The 23,206-nt window shown below is 43.1% G+C and overlaps 1 protein-coding gene across 1 annotated transcript; it reads left to right on the top strand.

Moving 5' to 3' along the window:
- The first annotated feature begins 8,149 nt into the window (after positions 1–8,149).
- dph3 (diphthamide biosynthesis 3) lies at positions 8,150–9,287 on the top strand. The gene is made up of 3 exons (XM_067260739.1): positions 8,150–8,294; positions 8,580–8,654; positions 9,005–9,287. Exons 1-3 carry the CDS (start codon positions 8,187–8,189, stop codon positions 9,077–9,079), a joined length of 258 nt encoding a protein of 85 aa, XP_067116840.1. The 5' UTR covers positions 8,150–8,186; the 3' UTR covers positions 9,080–9,287.
- The last annotated feature ends 13,919 nt before the right edge of the window (positions 9,288–23,206 follow it).

Raw genomic sequence — 23,206 nt, 5'->3', positions numbered from 1 at the left:
TTCGTCTTAAGTCTTTCCCACTGCCTACAGGAATGCAGAAGATTCTAGATTAGCATAATTGCATTCTTTTTTATATGTTGTGACGTGTAGGACAGTTGGAGCCACTAAACTCTCATAATCTCTCATAAGATCACCATTCATTATGTTTCCATGAAAGGGCTTGTATTACCATCCGGATCACAAGGCTACTGTAATCATTTAATGACCATATGTTACTTTACTCTGGACATGTGTTGGAGTTTATGGTAGAACAAAAGCATCGTTGTGGCTCAATGAACAGTAATTGGTTTCACAGAGATAGTTTTGATTTGATTTGGTAGCCAAAGACTAAGAATTGCTCTTCTGACATGTGTTTTTAGTGTTTAGGACTAGTCTAAGTATGTGACGGGCAAATCAGAAAACTCGTGCCACAAATGTAATAATTAGATAGAACTGCACCCAGACTTTGACCCATGTGATTGCGCATAACAGTGGTCCCCAATTTATGAAATTGAAATGTCTACTTACAACATTCTATTCTATTGCATTGCAGTAGTAGGCTATTGAGTCAGAAAATTACATTGTACAGTAAATACATTAACATCATAATATTTTCAAATACATATTTAATGCGTGTACTGAGGAAAAAGGGTGTCACATAGTTCTTGTCTTCTATAGGTCAAAACCTTTAATTTACAAAAAGGTTAAAGGTTTAGGACAAGCGAAACATTTTCATTTTTTTGTTTCTGTCTCTATCTCTGAAGCTTTACCTCAACTGAAACATTTGCTATTTTTGGGTAATTTATTTTAAAATCCTTTTTTTTACCTTTACCTACCCATGCTAATCCAATTAGAACATTAGTTACTAGCTAGTAGTTATTAACTACTGGAAGGATAGCTTGCCCTCATTGTGTGGAAAAGACGGTTCATTTGTAACCAAGGACAACTCTTGACCTTACAGAACTATTGAGGAGAGGAACTTTTTCTACCTCTGCTAATTGGAGTCACGCTCATGGTCATGTCTTTCCTGTCGGCATGAAGGGTCTCAAGGTAAACCTAGTGCTTTCTCATAAAACTATGAGACCAACTATAACAATTGTGCCCACAGCACAATTGTATTTTTGTGTCCCATGCAGAAAGCAACATTATACATCTTCAGTGTGTCAGTATATACCGGTACATGCATACATTGAACTGGTATGTGCTGTCTTAAGAGAACCAGGAAGCCAATTAGGCTTGTCTGTATTCTGTAGTACAGTAGACTGTATCCTGAACAGACATTTTTTGCTGTCCACAAAGTAAGACAGAAAAGGTACAGCGCTGCACCTGTTTAAACTTGTATGGGTAGCTGACCACTCAAGCTGAGATGACACTGCTCTTGAATAATTATTCCGTGCCAGTAGCCTGCTCTTAATCTGCAAGAAATGTGCTTTCCGTGTTAGCCAGGCTCAAATAGTGTCTATTTGGTATTTAAAGTGCACAGTATACTTCATTTCCATACAAGACAATCAAACTAATGTCTGATATGAAAGAACCGCAGCATCGACATCAAAATGTCTGTTATATACATGCACGACATCGCGATCCTCACACTATGTCACTATATACTACAGCCGTGTGTGTGCCTGATTCTACAAATGAGCAAATAAGGCTGGGATGGCACAGTGTGACACACAGAGTGCCTGACAGGGAAAGGAGAAGCATTGAAGGCAATGAGCGTTCAAAAGGTAAATAGAAGTGGATGCAGGTTAAGACAAGGACTGGAAGTGGAAGATACAGATGGAACGCTGGTGATCAAGTCAAGCGAGTCAAGTCTGGCAAGTGCCAGAGATAGGATGAAGAGAAGGGTACTGACCTGTCAGTGGAGTGCTCAGCGGTGAAGTCTGTGCAGAGTGACGATGGAGAGGGCCAGCCCCAGGCTTTATGTGATTACAGCCGCAGCCATCCTCTGGGCAGGGCAGTGGTGTGACTAAAAGGGGCTGGCTGTCCAATCCATAGCAGTATAAGTTCAACGCCCACCCGAGAAAAACTATGATTTCCTCGAAAGTAGCTTTCTAGGTTTTTTACTATAAGACAACGGTAACATACTATATTCTTGCACTGGGATGACTGTCAGTATGTACATGGTCATATCCATACGCAATGAGGAAAGACATGATCTTCAAACATACACATAGAATATATTATGACGTGGGACATAATGAGGGGTTAGACTATGCGTGAGAGAACAATGTATCTCTTAAAGGAGGCCATCAACTAAACAATGAATCATCGACTTCAGTTGGAATAGATAGTCATCTCTCTCTTTACAGGGGACCTGTGTGTGTGTGTGTGTGTGTGTTAGGAGGTGTTGGCGGTATTTCAGAAGGTTAAGAGGAAGACAACAGTATGAACTATCTCCAGGAGTAACTACATTTACATTTAGTCATTTAGCAGACGCTCTTATCCAGAGCGACTTACAATAAGTACAGGGACACAGGGTGAAGTGCCTTGCCCAAGGACACAACGTCATTTGGCACGGCCAAGAATTGAACTGGCAACCTTCAGATTACTAGCCCGCTTCCCTAACCGCTCAGCCACCTGACTCCCTAACTAAACATCAGGCCTCTGGTTGTCTCTCAAATTACATTTCTAGGATTTTAAATGAACAGTTTAAGGCTTTTCGGACATGAGTTTTTAGTGTTTAGGACTAGGCTAACTATGTGATGGGCAAAACAGAAAACTTGTGCCACAAATGTAATAATAAGATAGAAGATACACAAACAGCACTAGAATGTATCTATAATTATGATCATCTTTCCCACTACTACACTGATTATCCACACATTATTTGTGTGTGGCCCACTTTCTTGAATACTAATTTCTTATGGTTTAATTTGGGACATTTGCAGAGTTCAGGGACATTCTATAGAAACACTTTCCAACACTGAAATTGCATTACAAGATTAAAGGTAGTCAACTTGATGAAATCATTTTAAATCTCATGACTCCCTCAATAGTGTATTCCATGCAGTCATGGTATTTTCCTAGTTCATTATGGAGAGAGAATGTCATTTCACCCTCATGACCATGGAAGAAACATTACGATGACATGTTTCTTAACAGCATGGCAGCTTTGTGTAAGAAATCGACCTAACCTTCTTTTCGGATAGTTTACACTCAGGAACATTATTACAAGTACCGAGGACACCATCTTGTACCCCAATCTTTTTTTCCATTTTTTTTTCACCTCAAACAATGTATTTTTTTAACTTATAAAATCTGACTTCTATGGGTGATGAAAATTTACCATCAATGTGAATCCAAAAGAATGGTGTAACAGTGTAACAAAGTGAGATGTGAGAATCCTTGAAATGACTTCCCTAACTGATAACTGACTTGAGTAGTTATGTGACACACACACTCACACACGCACACACACAGACACACACAAACACACACACATACATAGAAATACAGAGCAGAGAAAGAGAGAGGCAGGATCCTTCATTTCAGAAAGCGCTCCCTCAGATCTCCACACACACAGGATGATGTTGATGATGTTACTGTACCTTATTTACAACATCTGAACTCTTCCCATGAGATATTCCCAAAGTATGTGGTGTTTTCTAGAACAAAAACCAACCATTTAACAGTTTCAAAGAGATCTTTGTAAAGACATATAGTAGTGCTCACATCGCTAACTTTTCAACTTCACTTCAACTGCATAACACAAATTCTGTCATCTAATTTGACCCATCCAACAAGAATCCATTGCTTTAACACTGGGTAACACGGCATACTTCACCCATGTGACGTGGATCATCTGAGCTGTCATTTAACCCTTGTGTTATCTTCGGGTCATTCTGACCCATCAGTCATTGTGACCCACCGTCGTATTGCGACAAATTTACCTCATACAAAAACAAAGTGAAGCATTTTCTTTTAACTGTCGGGCTGTCTCAGACCCCCCACATTGGAATGGTTAAAAGAAAAAAAATATTATTTGTTTTTGTATTGGGTAAAATTGGGTAAACACAATGATGGTTCGTTATGAACCTTTGGGTCATGTGACCCGAAGGCAGCACGAGGATTAACTCAATATTGCTAACAGATTAATTCAAATATATTAATACAATTCAAAAATGAAAGGTTTGGAAGTCCCTTAGAGAAACAAACATTTTAAGTATGTATTTCCTTTCCACGATAACAGCAATCTAAATTGATTCCATTCCCAGCAACTATTCAGGTCAGCTAGGAAATGTTTCCTATATGGAAATGGTTATTGTGATTATTTTCCTTAAATTCCGATAGATTAGGCCTATACAACCTATGATATGCATCTTTGGTTAACATTAGAATCGCTGTTGTTTCTTTTAGTGTGGAATTGTGAAGGATTGTGATTAAACTGTAGTTGTTTATGATTCCAAAGTTTAAAATGATGATTGATTGCTCCAACACACCAGGCACCTGAGTCCAGGTTCAGATCTTTGAAGATTGTGATAAAACATCTACACATAACCCTCTCTTAAGTTAATTAAGACACAGCTGAGCAAAAGTGACTGCTAATTTAATTTGGTCTCATCAGATTTCATGTTCCAACCGAGGGGGGCTGGCGCTATCTTAGTGTCTAGGGCTGCATCAAATACCCTTTTTTCTCTGCTAAATTGCTGCACTAGTCCACACTTGACCGGTGGGGACCTCGTTCTTAATATTACTGTAACTGTTAGTTTCTCCTTGCATTTTCTAATTCCTGCTCTTCTCTCAATGTCCCCCCTCCACACCTCCCTTTGGTGTGGGGGGTTTGAGCTGTCAACATCTGCCTGGTCGTCGGTCTGCTAACGCTGGACCTGGTCGCCAGTGGACATCGATCTGTGATAGCCTGTGAAAAAGTCCAGATTTATCCAGACAGTTAATATAATTTGAATATAATCATATAATTTTGTGAAAACCTAGTGTACTGTATATAAAATAAGCATTGCTTGTTTACTTCCTTTCCAAGCAATTACGCTGCAATATCTTCAACACATGCTTTCGAGAATCTACCAAAACATGATCAGCTCAATTTGGAAAACAGTGGATTTAATCAACAGAACACATGACCTTCATTCGGCAGGGATAGAACATTTAGGAGACACTGCCAACTTTAGCAATGTGTAGTGTGCACAAACTCATACATGCATACATCATGCAAACATGCTGTTTTTCATTGTAATACAACTTTTAAGAGACAATGCTTGACGTTTATATTTATCCTGTCCAAAGTACACCAAATTATCCTCTATCAAATACTCAGAAGTTACTAAACTAAGTTACACCTAATCCTGCCAAATGTGTAATTCAGAGAACTGTTTGTTTGTATGTACTGTAGGGGTAAATCCAGGAAGGGAACAGTGTGCTATGTGTCCTCCTGGTCATCATAGTAGTGAGGCAGCTTCTTGGCTCCAAAAAGAATTTTCCATGCTAATAAAATATTTTTTGACGAGGCAGAACCATTGACCATTGAAGTACTTACATTTCATGTATGTCATGTATGGGGGACAGATGGCTGAGCGGTTAAGGAATCAGGCTATTAATCAGAAAGTTGCCGGTTCGATTCCCAGCCATGCGAAACGACCTTGTGTCCTTGGGGAAAGCACTTCACCCTACTTGCCTTGGGGAATGTCCCGCGGCAACGTAAAACATTCGTGTTTGTCATGTTGTTAATGATCCCCGAGATTAAAGACTTTGAATATGATGAGGACACAGAGACACTATTTCCAAAACAAAAGTGGCTGTATAGTCTTGTCGGTGTCAGGGTTTTCGTATGGGTGTAGAGCGCTTGTTTTCAGTTGTCTACAAGCCCAATAGTATTAGATTAAGCCTTTAATAGGAACAAGTTATTTCAGTAAAAGTATTCAATAAAACCGCTTTTCCCACTATAAACATGTGTTGATGGGTCTTCCTCCTTGGTGTAGCCTATTTTGTGAAAGCCCTGTCTATCAAACTCCAGCTGAAGGAAACCAAACACTAATGTTTTACGTTGACTGACAACCCTTCAGAGTATTACAGTACTCAAGCATAACAGCATTTCTGGGAAGTGGTGGAGAGACAGCTGTAACAATTATTACTGTGTTTAATTGTGGAGGGAAGTGGGATTGTTCTCATAACCTAATCTAGAACAACAACCAAAAATCTCACCATTTCAAAGAGGACTTTGTGAAGACATACAGTAGTACACATCGCTAACATTTCAACTTCATTTCAACTGCATAATACAAATTATGTCATCTAATTTGACCCATCCAACAGGAATCCATTGCTTTAACACTGGGTAACATGGCATACTTCACCCATGTGACATGGATCATCTGAGCTGTCATTTACTCAATATTATTAATTAAAATATATTAATACAATTTAAAAGTAAGATTCGGGTGGACAACTGAAAGGTTAGGTCCCTTAGAGAAAGAAAAATTTAAGCATGTATATCCTTTCCACAACAGCAATCTAAATGGATTCCATTCCCAGCAACTATTCAGGTTAGCTAGGAAATTTTCCTATATGGAAATGGTTATGGTGATTATTTTCCTTAAATTCCAATAGACCAGGCATATACAACCTATGATATGCATCTTCGGTTAACATTAAAATCGCTGTTGTTTTCTTTTAGTGTGGAATTGTGATGGACTGTGATAAAATTGTAGACAGTCGTTTATGATTCCAAAGTGATTCCAAAGTTTAAATGATGATAGATTGCTCTAACACCAGTTTCAACTCTAAGGCACCTGAGTACAGGTTCAGATCTTTGAAGATTGTGAATTCTACACATAACTCTCTCTTAAGTTAAGGCACAGCTGAACAAAAGTGACTGCAAATGTAATTTGGTCTCATCAACTGTAAATTACTTTTTTCAAAGAAAAAGTTACTGACTAAAGAAGTCTAAAGTGTTGGGGGATTGGAAGGTTTTATTAACAAACGAATCTCTGCTGATTCTGCTGATTCAATTATCTTGTTTTTATCACTGATTGCATGAAGTCACCTTTGTTGCTCTGTGGTTTGTCCTGGTGTGTGATCCTGTCCAGATTTATCCAGACAGTGAATATAATTTGGTGATTTTGTGAAAACCTAGTGTATATAAAATAAGCATTGCTTGTTTACTTCCATTCCAAGCAAATACACTGCAATGTCTTCAACACATGCTTTTGAGAATCTACCAAAACATGATCAGCTCAATTTGGAAAACAGTGGATTTAATCAACAGAACACATGTCCTTCATTCGACAGTGATACAACATTTAGGAGACACTGCCAACTTTAGCAATGTGTAGTGTGCACAAACTCATACATGCATACATCATGCAAACATGCTGTTTTTCATTGTAATACAACTTTATTTTTAAGAGACACTGCTTGATGTTTATATTGATCCTGTCCAAAGTACACCAAATTATCCTCTATCAAATACTCCTAAATTACTCAACTACACCTAATCCTACCAAATGCGTAATTCAGAGAACTTCTGGTTTTAAGGTAGGGGTGAATCCAGGAAGGGAACAGTGTGCTATGTGTCCTCCTGGTCATCATAGTACATTGTAGTGATGCAGCCTCTTGGCTCCAAATGTCCCATGCTTATTAAATAAACCAATTAGAATATTTTCTGACGAGGCATTTGACCATTTAAGTACTTACATCTCGTGTCATCTCTCTGTGTGTGTGTGTGTGTGTGTGTGCGTGTGTGTGTGCGTGTGTTAATACGTTCTATTCCTGTGTCCGTGTAGGGTTTGCCTATCTGGATTTGGGAGAGGTCACTTAAGAACCACTAATGCAGGGTTCTCAAGTTTCACGCATTTCAGCCATTTCTCACACTGTCACGCAACACCTTGTATTTCTCACGCTGAGAAAAAAGGGAAAACTTGTCCGGCTATATACAAATAATGAACGAAGCGCAGGCAGACTGAAATGATAGTTGTCTCGAGTTATACAGAGTAAAACCCCAATCTGAAACATCACCAGCACCAGATGTGTGCAGATGTGAACGACAAGCGCAGTTTTCAGGGAATCACTGAGCAAGACAAGATAGATCTGCCAAAAACTACATATTCTTTGGCACCCCTGGCGGTCGCGTCGATTACTTTAGCTACGTCAAATGCCTGAGACGGCGTTTTGACGTTTTTTACGTCACGTTGCTTTCGATCAGGCGTGAGCTCCAATGTGTGGCTTGATAATTACCCGTATTTATTTTAACCATGTCTGTCTTTCATGACGAAGTGGAGATCGAAGACTTTGAATATGATGAGGACACAGAAACGTATTATTTCCCTTGCCCCTGCGGTGACAAATTTGCTATTACAAAAGTAAGTGGCTGTAAGGTACAACGATAGGCTAGGCTATACTAGCTAGCTATCACTAGTGTAGTGTGTTTGAAGCCTGTAATGTAAGAGAAAGCTCATTTGGTCACTTGGACAACTCAAAGCACTTTGTCCATGTTATTGACAATTGGAGAGCTTTGGCCCCTTTACCATTTCAGCTCAGGCCATGCAAGTGGAACATTTCCAAAGGTGTTTAGCTTTGGCATCAAGTAGTGACATCATTATCATCAGTCATGCTTTGTAGTCTCATGTAATTATTTGTTTATCCAGGAAGATTTAGAAAATGGGGAAGATGTAGCAACCTGTCCAAGTTGTTCGCTCATTGTGAAAGTCATCTATGACAAGGTTGGTATAGTTGGGATTTATCATTATGATCTCTTCAAAGCGATCTTCAACTCACTGCAACAGTCCCAAAAATATTATTAATCAATGTTCCCTAGCACAAACCCAATGTGTGGAATTTGGTTGATTTGACGAAAAATTACAGGTCCCTCATCCTTTAAGACAGCTAGAAATAGCTTCTGAAAAAAGCTGTCTGCCTTCATATTATGCTTCATAATATGTTGCCATGTTTGATATTTGCATATTGTATGATCACATGCTACATTTGGCAACCTAATACTATTTATTATGTGTGACTGTCTGTAGATGTTATATTCACACAGTGTTTTACTAATTTGTTCTGTTCTTTTTAGGATGAATTTATGTCAGGAGAGGTGATAGAAGCACCATCAACAGAAAGCAAGTTTGAGCTTGTCCAGTCATCTTGACAACTTAATGCTTATTTTATAATGTTATCATTCAAAATTGTGGCCTTTTCTGTATTTATTTATATTCTCACATGTATAAGGACGGGATGAATGGTTGAAAGTTTGTAATATTCACAGAATCCAGGGATTCGTTTTACAATCAGTACAAACGTGTTCTCTTGTAAAACTGTTGACACAGTATATGTTAATAAACCATATTTGTTATGATTATTTATTGCATAATTAGAAATCACAAAAAAATATCACTCTTTATTCCCTTTCTTAACCACTTACTTTCATTGCCTACAATGTATGTGTTTAAACAGCAGGGGGGGCAGATATACAGATGGATTGACTATAGTAGATGAGGGTTTACATTTATAAAATTAGACTTTTTTCAATTTGTTCACTTCTACCTAAATTAATGTTGGCCTTCATGGCTACTGATTAGTTATGATTGAAGAGGTTCAATAAACTGAATGGTACCCTGTTTTCTGTTTTAAATGCTGTGTAATTAGCATTAGCAAATTAGCAAAGTCCTTCTTGTTAAATAGAATGAAGGTAATGTCAGAGGCCAGGACTTCCCAAAAATAACTAGAAATGGGCTTCTAGAAGAATTGTCCGTTATCATCCGTCTTTGAAAAAATGTCTCAGCGAGCAAAGAAAAGAAAAACAGCAATTTTGATCATGGGGTTGTGATTAAGTATGTCACACTTGAGGTCTCCCTTGCAGCCCATTCATCACTGAGCCTAACCTGTTCGTGGCTGAGGGAGAAGGAAGAGGAGAGCGCACGACAGGGATGTCCTTCATATGATATTGAGGGGGCTGTCTGTTGTTCCAGCAACATCCATTGGGCTGTAACGAACCAGCTAAGCACAGGTCAATACATCTAACCGCCTGCCCTGTCAGAGGGGCCCTAGCAGTGGGAATCCATTGACATACGCGCCAGCACTGACTGTACCCCTGCTGTGCTGCTAGGTCAGGCAGATTAGAGGAGGGGTGGGGGCGGTAGCTGGAAAGCACAGTCACATTTCCCCTGTTGATGATATTATGTGTTTATAGATTGTGTGTACATAATGACAACAATGCCTTTCTCAGTTGTCTGCCTGCTGGATGTTTTAACTATACATGTATTTTACTAATCATTGGTAACACTAGCCTACATAATGTTGCTGTTGTGGGGGTGTGTGTGTATTTGTTGACTGCATTATGTTCTCCTATGGCAGGCGTGACGTCATTGTCCATGGCAGTATGGGTTTGGTTGAGCACAAGCAGCTTGAGGAAGCCTAGAGGAGGCTGCGAGCAGGAGACTGACAGGCCTTACATGAGCAGGAGAATAAAGAAAAATTAAACAAGATTCCCAACGAATACCGACTTTGCAAAACTGAAAAGAATTAACCTACATCTCCATATCTCATACCTGCATTTGATATAACTGGATGAACCGCCAAGGTAAGGTTTGCTTACATCCACGCTCTAACGAAACGAACTGATAGCAAAGTAAGTTGGTTGCTTTTATACGGGAGGTGCAGTCGGTGATGACGGGTTAGTTTGGGGAACCACATCGAGCAAATCAAAATTTTGTTTAACAGAAATTTGTTAGTGCTAACATATTTGTAAAATCATTCCAACTGGGAAGTTTACGGATTAGATTCCGGGATCGAGGATACTATTGTTCTTGTGAGTCCATGCGGTTTTTTAATAGCCTTTATCAGTCCGCGGCTTTGTCCAAATCGGTACAATAGCTCCATGACTGGTACTGGTATGATGCCAGATGATCGCTCGTTCTAGAATGGACAAAACGTAAAATTACATCGGTTTACATATCATTTTGACAGAGCTTTTAAGTGCAACCTGTAATATCAAACATTAAGTTAATATAGTCCACCGTGAGCAACTTGTAGCGAAAGCTAGCTAGCTGTAAGTTTAGCAGTCCTCTTCTACACACTCTTGTTCTACTAGCCTAACGGTTAATAGCAGGGTATGAAAATATGAATATTATTAAGCAGTTAGTACTTGTTTTAAATCATGATATCACAAAAGGCTATGATGACGTGCTACTACTTGTCTTGCATTCAAGACAATGGGATCGTGGATACAGACATTTGTCACGTTGGAAAATGTGGGTCCATTAAACATATTTCCGAGATTCCGACACATGTTGCAGCTACGAACAGCTTGGTTAAGGGTAAAATGGGTGGATACTACAAGTCAGCAAGTGGTCTTACTCACTCACCCTCTCAGCACCTGTGCTGTGGCAGGATACATTGCTCGTTAATACATCCTGAAAAAGGATCATTTATACGGGTTAATCGAAACCACTGAAGTCATGTAGCATACTACCCTAGACTACGTAGTGGTGCAGAGTGTTGCAGCAATAGCCTACCATTTGAGTGTTGGACCACTTGGTCAAACTGTTGTAAAATATCTTCTGAAGTTGAACAGTTGTGTTTCAGCCTCTCATCTTTACCCTGATATGAACTGGGGCCAACAATAACTTACCACCTCAATATTTCAAAGTGTCACCGTGGAGCCTATTTGCTAGACTGTAAAACTGTTTAAATTCATTCTTTCAGAGACAGTCACCTACCTGCTTGCCCAGTGTGTCCTCTTTGACTGAGCTACTTCATAAGGCTCTCTAGTAACGTGGCCCCTCCTTTTCCCCACTTGGCCCTTCTTACTGTAGGCTTGAAAGCAAATGGATGGCATTACACTGGCATGATGGGCTGTAGGCCTGACCCCAACACTGACTCTGAAGAGATTCCATTGTTTGCAACAGTTTGTTTCTTTGGAAACTTATTCACTAACAGGTTCCAGCAATGATGAAGGCTATTTCCTGATGCTGTCAGGCGAAGGTCGAAGTTGAAGGTTTCTCACATCTTGGACCTTCATTGGGTGCTCATTAGACACCCACTTCCTGAAAACCACAAGAGCTGTTATTCACTGTGGTTGGATGATATCCATCTGTGTAAAAAGGCCCTATTGGTTGGTTGACAGGAAATATTTGGGCTGATGTTTAGAGGTGTGAGAGAGTGTAGGCTTAACATTGTGCTCACTGCATGATGTCATTGGCGTAATGACCACACCATGATGTCATTCATGTGTCATTCCTATGTACCTAGGCTTGTCAACGCATGTAAGCCTGTTGAGCAGAGGAGTAGAAAAGAACAGTAGTCAATGATTTCCTTTACAGTTTTTTCCGATTTGCTTAGACACAAAAATGTCAAATAACACACAGTTGGTGAAACTTGACACTCAAGGAGCAAAACAGCAGCCCAGATCTGCAAAACCATAAGCACATAGTCAGCCTCACACTATTTTCGAAATACTACACAGTGTTTTTCAAATCACTAAACACACTTTTCTACATTAGACACAATGTAAGATTGTCACTTAATTAATTTAGACACTGCCACACGTGAACGAATGGATCAAACACGGGCGTCAGGTGTACAAGCACTAAAGTGCTTAACTGTAAACATACCAATCAGGTGTAAGCACTATAAAAAGGCAACAGATCAGTGTACCTGTCCTCATCAAAAATGGAAGGCAATGTTGCAGGAAGAGGGAGAGGGAGGATGAGAGGGGGAGCCCGTGGAGGAAGAGTGGTAGGGAGAGGTAGACCTGGAGTTCATGGAAGAATAGGGCCAAATTTACAGTATCGAATGAAATTCTTACAACATTGGTTGACCATGTTGTGAACCATGGGGCAACATTGAGAGAGGCTGGAGAGAGAGTTCAGCCCAACCTTAGCAGATGTACTGTTGCAACAGTAATTTGGACATTTTGACTAGAGCACAGGTGAAAACTACTATTCTCTACTGTCTACAGCACAGTAAAATGTAGCCAACTATATGCACTACATCAGTAAATTTTTTGTACACATTCACAGCAGTCCATGATTGAAACAATGTACTGTATTTCATTTGCTGAATACTTTCATTTGTCTCTACAAATGTATTTGCTGTGTTTACAGTATGTAGCTTACTACACAGTATTCAGTTTGAAATATGTTCGGATTTTCTGCACAAAATGCAACCTTTACGTAGACTGTGGAGAAATACAGTAAATATTTTCGTCAGTGTGCAGTACCTGTCTTGTGTGTTGTGTTTGGTCAACATATTAATGTACTTTTACGTACTCTACTGTAACAATATCTCTGACAAAATCAAGCAGGTTATATCATTAGAAAAGAATAGTTTGTGTAAGTGTTTTAAATTTTGCACAACAGTGTCTAAGTAGTTCAGAGTCCAATTTTATGAACCATGTGTGTGGCATACGGTGACAGAAATGGGTTTTTATACATGATTGTATAGTTTTGAACAAAGCGTTTCATTTTGCAAAAGATTGGAGGTGTTCTGTTAATTGCAGTGTTTCCCCTACCATTATATTAGGGAGGCTCCCCGCCAACGGCCCCCCCCCCCCCCCCCCCCCCTTCAAAATTGTGCTTAAGCAATTGGAGAAAAAAATTAAGGTATTTGTTGGAATGACATTACGGATATCAGTGTTTCCCCTACCATTATATTAGGGGGGCACCCCGCCCCCCCAACGGCACCCCCTGCCCCTCCTGGAAGGTCAAGTAAAAGAAAAAAATATATAGCGCCAGATCACAAAATAAGTCATTTAAGGTTACCTCTCCTATAAAACAGGGCTGTAGCTTTCTCTTTTATTAAACAAACTAAATGGCCTTATGTTATTTGTCTTATTTACACAATGGCATGTCATTTCTGTCTCCCCCCCCCCCTCTCCGCAGCTTTGGCTGCGTCTGCCTTTTGTCTATTGAAACTAATTGTGCTCAGTCTGCAGGTGAATAGTTATTGAAAACGTCTCCACTTGGCCTCCTCCTGGTGTTTTAATGTGTCATGAATGTCTTCCTGCCTGCTTTGCTCCTTGTTTCCCAGGGTAGTCAGGCTAGCTTTCAGTTTCGTACTTTTTTCTTTTCTTTTTTCTCTCGGTTGTCTTTTTCTTCCTTTTTTCTCTATTTCAAAGCACTTCAACAAGAGAGGAGCTGTCAAATGTCCTGTCTTTGTCAGACTGTTAGCACTTGTAGTGAGAAAATAGATTCTTTTTTGACGCCTGTGTGTACGCACAACCACACCAAGACATTCGTGTTTGTCAGTTTCCACCAGATGAATTAGGACTAGCCTTGAAATCATGAAAGCAACTTTATCAATGCTAAAATCACCAGCCAGAAATGATCTGACTGTGGCATCTGCTACATTTTCAAATTGAAGATTTTTGAAGTGTTTCATGAAGCACTAAATCACACTTTGTAGCATGTTATGACAAACCCAACCATTTTGCTGTTGGTTTTGAATAGGCTTCATTTGATATTTGCCACCCTGGCCTCACCCACCAGCCACTCAGTCCTGAGTCATGAGTCAAATATGACCTTTACAGGAATGTCTGCTGGAATCCATGGAACCAGTCATCCATTATTGAACAGATAGGATTGAATTAAATTGGATGGCAGTGGTTTCTCCAGAGGATACAGAGTTAATTTTTTAACATTGAATAAATTCAATCTAACTCTTCCAATGTAAACAAGATAAAGCTAGCCAGACACTTAATCTCAAATCTACATGAAACATGTTGTATTTCCCTTATTGTATCGTTTGTGTCAGGCGGCTTAAGGCTGAGGCAAGCGTCCATCTGTGGGTCCAGTCCCTGAGGAAGCTTCTAGAAGACCACTCTCGCTGCTCCCGCATTCCAAGTAGCTCTTTTCCCTTCAGAAGCATGTAGCAGTGCTATTTATACCAGCTAGGCTAACCAGAAGAGAAGGAGAATACCCACAAGGCGCTCCAGAGAGTGGAATAGACCATCTTTGGGAACACTGAGGTAAAAAATATGCAAATAAGGATATTTTGTAGATGATTGCAGAATATCAAACTTCAGTTGACTGAAAGTATCAACGGCTCTTGAAGGAGAACGTATAACTCCAGTGTCATGATTAGTAAGAAACAGCCCTCCCTCTCTCTCTCTCACTCTCACTCTCTTTCTCTCCCTTCCATCCTTCCTTCCTTCTTTCCTTCCTTGTATGGGGAGGGGGGGAAGCAAATTCCATCACCTTGTCATAAAACCATGATGTCGGAGTTAGACTGAACAACTCCCTGAGTGTAAGCCTTGACTCTCCCTGCACCTGGGTTGACCCCAGTGATTCAGGTCCGGTCCAGTCCATCACTGTGTGCCCTCAGGCCCTCTACAGCCACTCTACCAAAGAGCAGTCAGCAGCAGCTCAAAGCAGCCTCTGCTCTGGATCACAAGCATGAGATAAGATGAGATGAGATAAACTCCCAGCTGAGCGGAGGACAACAGCCGGGACATATCAAAGTCACTTTGAGCCAGACGACCTCTTCTGCCTTTGTCTACACTACATGAGGTAGACAGTCACGGACATCTCGAAAGCGGACTAGGCAACAGGGTGACGCAGTTGACAACCTTTATTCAGGGAAATACTCTGCTGGCTTGTGTGTGAATGTGCAGTAGGTAAATGGGTATGAAAGCACTTTATTCCTTCCCGAAGGGAAATGTCAGTGTTGTTGCAGGTTACCATTGCAAAATACGCAGTATCACAATGCAAATGAAAAGATATGCAAAGCACTGATACAGCTATGCAAAATTCAAAATCAGCAATATACATATAAAAATATGCAGGGCTGAACACAATGTTGATTTAGGGTATTGCACATATGTACAGGACAATGGGGCAATACATGTATAGTATATGGACAAGAACAAAACAATTTAATGCAGGTGACACACAGAATGTAGTATGAACCAGCAAACGGTACCCATGCTCGATATATAAATAAATACAAAATATCTAATAGAGAGAGATGTACCTGGTACCAAAATGATACAGTGCAAAACCTGCTGTGCAAACAATGCTACATGATTACAGTTCGGAGGGAGAATAAACAGCATGGTAGCGGTGAGGTAGAGTTGAGGTTAGGTGATTCACTGTGAGGCATTACAGAGTCTAATGGCCACTGGCAAGAAGGATTCAGAGCTATGGTAAGAGTTGCAGGGAAAAAGCCCAGTACCTTGCAACTTGGGCACAGGTTTGCAGGCCTGCTTTGAAGGATGCTTTGCTGCGACTCTAGAGTCTGCCTCAAGCTCACTAGCCGGCCCAGGGGCAGAAGCCTGTAACCTCTCCCCATGGAACCAAAACAGACCCAGGCCTGCTTGTTTCCGAGGCCCAACTAGGGATTTATCACGGCAAGAGTACAGAGAGCACAGGAGACCATGCCAACCCTCGTCGTCGACCGCGAGAGATTAGCACATTGCTAGCCGTCAGCCTACCCTTGTAAACGGATGCAGTCCGGTAGACCGCGTCCATGGTGGCTTCTTTGCAAGCTGGTTGTGTGCAAATCACCATCGGAGTCATTAATATACAAAATGAACTGCAGAGAGTGCACATTGCGGAATAAATAGTTGTCCGTCTCCTAACAGCGTGACTGTCAGTTCAGGTTGTGGGTTAGAAGTATTAGACACCTCAACAAGGATAATGACCAGATCCCTGATTTCTCCTACAGGTTGAAGCACAGCTGAATGTTCCGCCTGTGTAGATGAACACCTGACCCACGGCTGTTGGTCTTAGGTAGGTTTACACTAGGTGATACCAGGAAGACCGTTCTGCATCATCCTCAGGGGGAGGGGGGAGAAGTGTGCCCCAGCCCGAGTGAATGGCTCGACTGTAGGGGATGAATGAATGTTGGTGTTGTCGAGGCTGTCGGGAGGAGAGAGGGCCCATGTGTTTTGACAGGTGGCTAGCAGGCAGCGGGGTCTACTGAAGCCGGCCGTTTGTGAGTGTTAACTGAGACCGGCGTCTGGCCTTAGAAAGAGGGCTCTGGCCTGTGTCAGTGTGTGTACGGCTGGTTTGCCATGTGACCTCCCCCCCCCCCCCTCGACCCCCCCCCTCCCACCCCCCCGCTCAGGGTATTAGGGCGCAGGGTTGTATTTAATTATGTGGAACTCTGCAATCATCTGCATATTATTACCTAAGTGCCAGTGGTCCTTTATCATTGTGAAAGGTTGTAAAGTAGAGGCACTCTTTATCCCCGTGTGGTGGGGTTATCTAGGCAGAAAATGACTAGAGAGATTTTTTCGTGTCAGTGGGCTCTTTGATGAAGCCAAATGCTTTTTGCGCTCATAAGGGCTATTTGAATGAGACCCACCTCGACTTGTTCTCCCGTATATGGGTGGTGTTTCATCATAGTGACAGGTGGGTGCACTTTTCTACGCCGCATAATATTTGGCCCCTGGTTGCAAATGATGTCCGATAGGCCTCACTGGCATGTGATTCTGGTCCCAATACCAAACGTAGTCATCTTGCTCCCGTTTCTTATGTAAATGAATACAAAGTGGAAAATGTGCTGAGCATTTTGAAACAGTTGACCTTTTAAGTGGCTCCTCTCCTTGACAGACGACACCTGAGGTTTTTTTTTTTTCTGGGCCTTGGAAGTTTGTGAGTCATGTCTTCCTCAGATAATGACCGTTGTTTTGCAAGGTTGTCTCATCTGTGATGCTTGACCAGCCAACATCTAGCAGCAGAAGGGCAGGGCCGAGTCTAAAGTGTAGACATGTGACAATAAGGATGAAGTCATACATCTCCCATTTGTTACCTGCAGTGGTCTGTTCCAAGTACTGTAGTATGGTGGCTAAGTCTACAGTATCCAAGGAATGATTCACTTCAGTAGCCTAGATTCCCTTCAATTTACACCAGAAGGCAGTCTGAAGTAGGTCAGCTTTTCTCAAAAGTAATAGCCTACTCAATGTTGTCCTTTTTGGAAATCAAGATTGTTCTCATTACTGACCTTTACTTGTTCCAACGTATGCATGGAAATACCAGTTTCTGCTTTCTGCTTTGATGAATATTTGTTTGAACCTCAATTGTGGCTCTTTCCTTTGTGGCTGTGATGTGTCTGGGGAAAAAAAAAGGTTTATGGAAAAAGTGGAACACTTCCCATGTTCATATCTCAAATCTGTTACATCCGTTCTCCACTTTCGTGATCTGCTCAAACTTTTCCATCTCGCCATGGTTTTCCCTGTTTTTTGAGGGGTTATTGACAAGCCAGTGTACTTCAGTTGCCCGAGTGAAATTCACTTCCTATGACCTCTTGGGCCTGTTGAACCACATCTCCCAGATTACTTTTGCTCTCCTTACTGTTACTGATTTTGCTGGTTCCAAATGGAAAAAGTGTGTTGTGTACGTTAGAAACAACATGTTTTTTTATGTGTTCTGTCTCCGCAGCGTTATGTCAACTCGATTACCGATGTTGTAATGGACCAACAGGAAAATGGCCCTCGCTTATTAAAACTAAAACACAGTATTTGAGAACTGCTGCTGCAAAGGAATAATACCATGATTAAACCCACAGAAAACCAAATCCAAAAGTGAATGAATTTAATCAAAAACACAAAAAAAAAACATCCTTAGCCCTCAGAAATACTACAGATAGCCTGTCCATTTAGTCGACACTTATGCGAATTGACTAGCATCAAATAAGCAGTCAATATGAGCGGGCAAGCAGGTTATGTCTCTCGTGAGTGTTGCTTTAGGGGGGTTGGTTCACTGCACCAATACATGGACGTGTTTGAGAGGTACTTTTCTGGATGTAGGCCTAGATCCGACCGGTACAAGGATAGCAGCTTTGATCCCGGCAGTGCTGCCTGTCCGTGTGCCATCACCTCAGACTCGGCCTACGGAAATGTCTCCCATCGGCCATCTATTCCTAGAATATTACCGACTGTGAGGATGATGCAAGCCCTGCCCAATACTCTTCCTCTCTCTCACCCTCTCTCTCTCTCTCTCTCTCTCTCTCTCACCCTCTCTCTCTCTCTCACCCTCTCTCTCTCTGTCTCTCTCTCTCTCACCCCCCCCGCGCCCCTTCTTTCTTTGTTCATTTTTCTCTTTCTGTACCTTCTGTGCTGAAGTTCATTGCCTACAAAGAAACACTTGGTTGTGGAAATGGAGTACCTCTTCTTGTGTAGGCCCCTCTTGTTGCCCTCCCCCTCCTCCCTTACAGTACTGGTTGAGGGGTTGGCTATAGACCGCAGCTATGGGAAAATTGAAGGGGGGACAATGAGGCCGGCTTCCTAATGGTAAAAAGGGGGGGGGGGGGGGGGGCTAGTAGGCCTCAGTTCCGTGATCTCTGGTGTAAACGAAAGCGTGGGATTGCTGTGTGTGTGTGTGTGTGTGTGTGTGTGTGGATCAGCCTGAATGCGTGTGTGTCTCTGTTTGCAAAAAGGGGAATAGGAAAAGTGAAGAGGAGAGTGAGAATAATTGTGTGATGGGGGAGAGAGTGAGAGAGATCAACATCCTCCCTTTACCCCAGAGCCCTGTTAAGGCCGAGCTCTCAAGGTCAAATCCGTTATTTGGAATCTGTTCATTTGGTCCTGTTGGCAACTGTTTCCACCGAGCTGTACCTCGAAGACATTGTGCCTCCCATGTACAGTCAAATTGGCGTCTCTGTTCAAGCTGACGGCTTGAAGAGCTGTGCCGTGTTTTTAAATCAGGCACAGTGAGATTGATCACACCACGACTGCTGTCTGGCAGAGGAACAAATGCCCCTCGTTTTCCAATTGATTTGCCTTTTGGCAGCCAAGCTATCCCTCCTTTTAAAAAGGAAGCTTGGTCATTAGCAAAGAAGACATATGAAGGACGATCTCATCCCACGAGTTCAAACGGTCTTGTGCGACGGAGACGGTTCGGGGGGGACAACTGCCCTTACACAACCTGGTCTGAAACTGAAACCAGCGTCTAGAGTTATTGTCTGGTCTGTGGTCCTGCAGGTTGATATTGGTTGGTGATATTTATAGACACGGGCGTTACTGTGCGTTGCCTGTAGCGGGCTTGAGAGACTGGGCCTTAAGATGATACCTCAAATTGTGAAAACTCAAACTGTGCCCTTATCTGGCTGTCTTTCTGACACGCGCACGCAAACACACACTCGCACACTTACTAACAGGCGCACGCCCCCACCCACACTACCCTTTGGGTGTTTTTCGGGGCACCCTTAAACATTGGGGCTTGAATCTGATCTGTAGCATCAGTGTTTTAATGCTGTGGTGGCCCCTTCAAGCAGCTCTTTCCCCCTGTAGTGCTCTGCAGGCATTTCATTTCGAAGAACGAGGAGGCTGATTGGAAGAGCCAGCACTATTCAACACCATTTATCCTTCATAGCGCCATGTTGAAAAGCTCTTTTAAAAGGTCAGAACATTTTTACAGGACCTCTCCCTCCCTCCCTCCCTCTCTCCCCCCCCTTCATCCATCTTCACTCTTGTGGAGCAATTCCTCTAATTGAGGTGACGTTAGTTTTTTAAAAACCACATAAATGCCTGTAAGCGCTCTCGCCTAGCCTTTTAGAAGTTATAGTCTATTAAAGATATGGATCTCACCAGGCGTAATTGGATGTTTTATCTGTTGTTCTCTTGTGTTCGCGTGCAGATTGGCTTTGAATGCTAAACAGTCTGGGAAGCTCAGTTGGAGCGCACCAAGGACGACAGTCGCTGAGACAACGAAGAGTGCAATTCAAAGACTTTGCCTCGATGTCGGGGGGTGTTTGGCGTCGCCAAGCGTCGGAGGCTGTGAGAGTTGACAGAGCGACGAGTCTTCACGAGGCCGAGGGGAAGACGTTGTGCATGCCGAGGAGCGTTTCCTAGCTAGCGGCAGCGGCGTTCTTCCCAGCCTCCGGGCGTACAGTTTTGACCCTGAGGCACTCCATGGGTTGTTTGTGTTGTGACAGCTCTTGCGGTGCTCCCAGGGGTCATCTGGGATCACGACTCTGACTTCCTGTGTGCAGGGGTCGCCTTCTGTTGCTGCCATGGCCTCCTCCTCTCTCTCCAGGCACCTACCCCCCCCCCCCCCCTCATCCTCCTTGCCTCTGGAGGTCAAGCCTTTCCCAGCAACTGGGTCTCAGAACAAGTCACATGTTTGACTCTGGGCCACAGGAAGAGAAGGAGAGAGAGTCCAGACTGAAATCTGACACGGCAAGTATCGGAAGACAGGCCCTGGTACAAAGTGGTTACCTCTTGCCTTCCTTTATTCTTCTCTTTTATCTGCTTCTCTACAAATCCGTGTTTTGGTCCTTTGATCGTTGCATTTGGATGTTACACTCCACCTGTGTTGTTGGTTGAATACTTTGTGTGCGAATCCTCGCTCGCTCGCTCTCACACGCTCTCATTCACTCACTCGCTCACTCTCACACCCGCTCACTCACTCTCTTACACACACACAAACACAATCTCTCTTTCTCTCTCCCTCCCCCCGTCTCTCTCTCTCCCTCCTTCCTCCCCCCCGTGGTTTAAACCCAGAGCCTGCAGCAGAACACCTGAATTCCACTCCAGTTCTCTGCTGTTTAGAGAATGTTAAAGCCAGGGCAGAGGCCGTGTCCCATGTGTGCCCAGACATTTTTAGGATGCTTTTAAAGTCACAGCCACGGTGCACCACTGTCACCGAACCACTTTCTACCATGCCATAGAGAACCAGGTAGCAAGCTTGACTGAACAAAAGCCATGAATTCATCTGGAGCTGGCATGCTGAGCCAAGAGCAAAGATTATACTGTGATAAGGACAACGATGATGAGGGGGATTTTGGGGCCGAGTGCAGGATTATTGCGCCTGGGCTTTAGTGATCGTACTGAAACTAAAGTCCCCTTATGGGGCAGAATATTAATAAAGAGAGCTTGTGTTTTATTTTTAGCTCCCCTCTTCTCTCCCTTCCTCCCCTCCCTGTGTACTTATCTCTCTCTTTCCCTCTTCTGTTCCTCCCTCCCTCTTTCTCCCTTGCTGACTTTCTCTCACCCGCCCTCTCTCCCTTCCTGCCCTCCATGCACTTATCTCCCTCTGTACACCCTTCTGTTTCACTATCTCACCCAGCCTCTCTCTAACCCTCTCTCAGTCCCTCCCTCCCTTCCCCCGTCTCTCTCTCTCTCACTCTCTCTCTCTCTCTCTCTCTCTCTCTCTCTCTCTCTCTCTCTCTCTCTCTCTCTCTCTCTCTCTCTCACCCTCTCTCTCTCTCTCTCTCTCTCTCTCTCTCTCTCTCTCTCTCTCTCTCTCTCTCTCTCTCTCTCACCCTCTCTAGCAGATGCCAGGTTGTTTCTCAGCAGTGTTCAGCAGCTCCTCGCAGGGCTCTTGTTAGTCCACCAGCTGCTGCTGTGGTGGTGGTGGGGGCCTGTGCACCGTCAGTGCTTCAGCCAGCCGGTTTTACCGTGAAGCCAAAGCTAGCTAGCCCCGTAGCGCAAACAGGCCTGCGCTGAGACGAGCCTGCCGTCCACAGAGAGCTCAGCCCTGCTGGGATCTCGAAAGCTCCTCACGCTACACGGGATCCACACCCAGAGGAGAACACCCACAGACATTTGTTTACTGCTGTGGCACGTGTTGAGTAGTCCTCCGGTGGTATACTTGGAAACCTAGTTTCCAAGTATACCAACACACACAAACACGGTAGTTCTTAAATCATTCGCCCCTCACTGACATGTTGTTCCGTTGGCATAGCACGACCGGAGCCTGGCGTCTCCTGTGGAGCCCGGGTTAAGACCAGGTGAGCCGCGACGCGTCACCTTGTCAACGGGACGCGAGGCGAGAGGGCACAGCTGGCAGGCGGAGCTGCAGCCCGCTCCCTGCAGAGGTCACGAGCGCACGTCCTAGCTGACGGCCGTGAGGCTGGGCGGTCCTGGGCAGTTCCCCTCTGCTGCCTCAAACTAATAAAAGGCTCCTCTGATTGGATTAGAGTGAAATGAGATTGGGAATTTCCGACCGGTTTTAAACCTGTTAGGGTTCCGGAGTCCAGAGCTCTGAAACTGGTTCCCATACTCATCCAGCCAGTCCTCCTCTCCCAAGGGGAAATCCCCACAACCTGCCAACCTTCATACCTCTCTCCGCCATTGGAGACAGTTATTACTGGATTGGTGTTATTGACAGGCGTCGACGCCTATGGATTCTGTCGTCTGCTGCAGGCTGTCCGTATGGATTTGGATCTGGTCCCGGTGTAGGCTCTGTGAGACAGTGCCTGGGATGTGCGTGTGGCTGCTATGGAAGGGAGGTGTGTTGATGTCAGGGAAGCGGAGGGTGGGGAAGTAGCTGCACACGGGCACTGAGCACGTACAGGCACAGGTTAGGGTGTAACCACCTGTGCTTTTAAGGAC

The sequence above is a fragment of the Osmerus mordax genome, chromosome 22, assembly GCF_038355195.1.
Source record: "Osmerus mordax isolate fOsmMor3 chromosome 22, fOsmMor3.pri, whole genome shotgun sequence".
NCBI classification, from domain to species: domain Eukaryota; kingdom Metazoa; phylum Chordata; class Actinopteri; order Osmeriformes; family Osmeridae; genus Osmerus; species Osmerus mordax.
Note: the sequence above shows the minus strand (reverse complement) of the source record. Positions and strands in the feature narration are given on the sequence as shown.

Bases quoted from the DNA above. Each gene is read 5' to 3' on its own strand.
- dph3 (XM_067260739.1), top strand. From the start codon at position 8,187: ATGTCTGTCTTTCATGACGAAGTGGAGATCGAAGACTTTGAATATGAT. The intron at 8,295-8,579 runs GTAAGTGGCTGT...TTGTTTATCCAG, and splicing joins ACAAATTTGCTATTACAAAA to GAAGATTTAGAAAATGGGGA. The intron at 8,655-9,004 runs GTTGGTATAGTT...TGTTCTTTTTAG, and splicing joins TGAAAGTCATCTATGACAAG to GATGAATTTATGTCAGGAGA.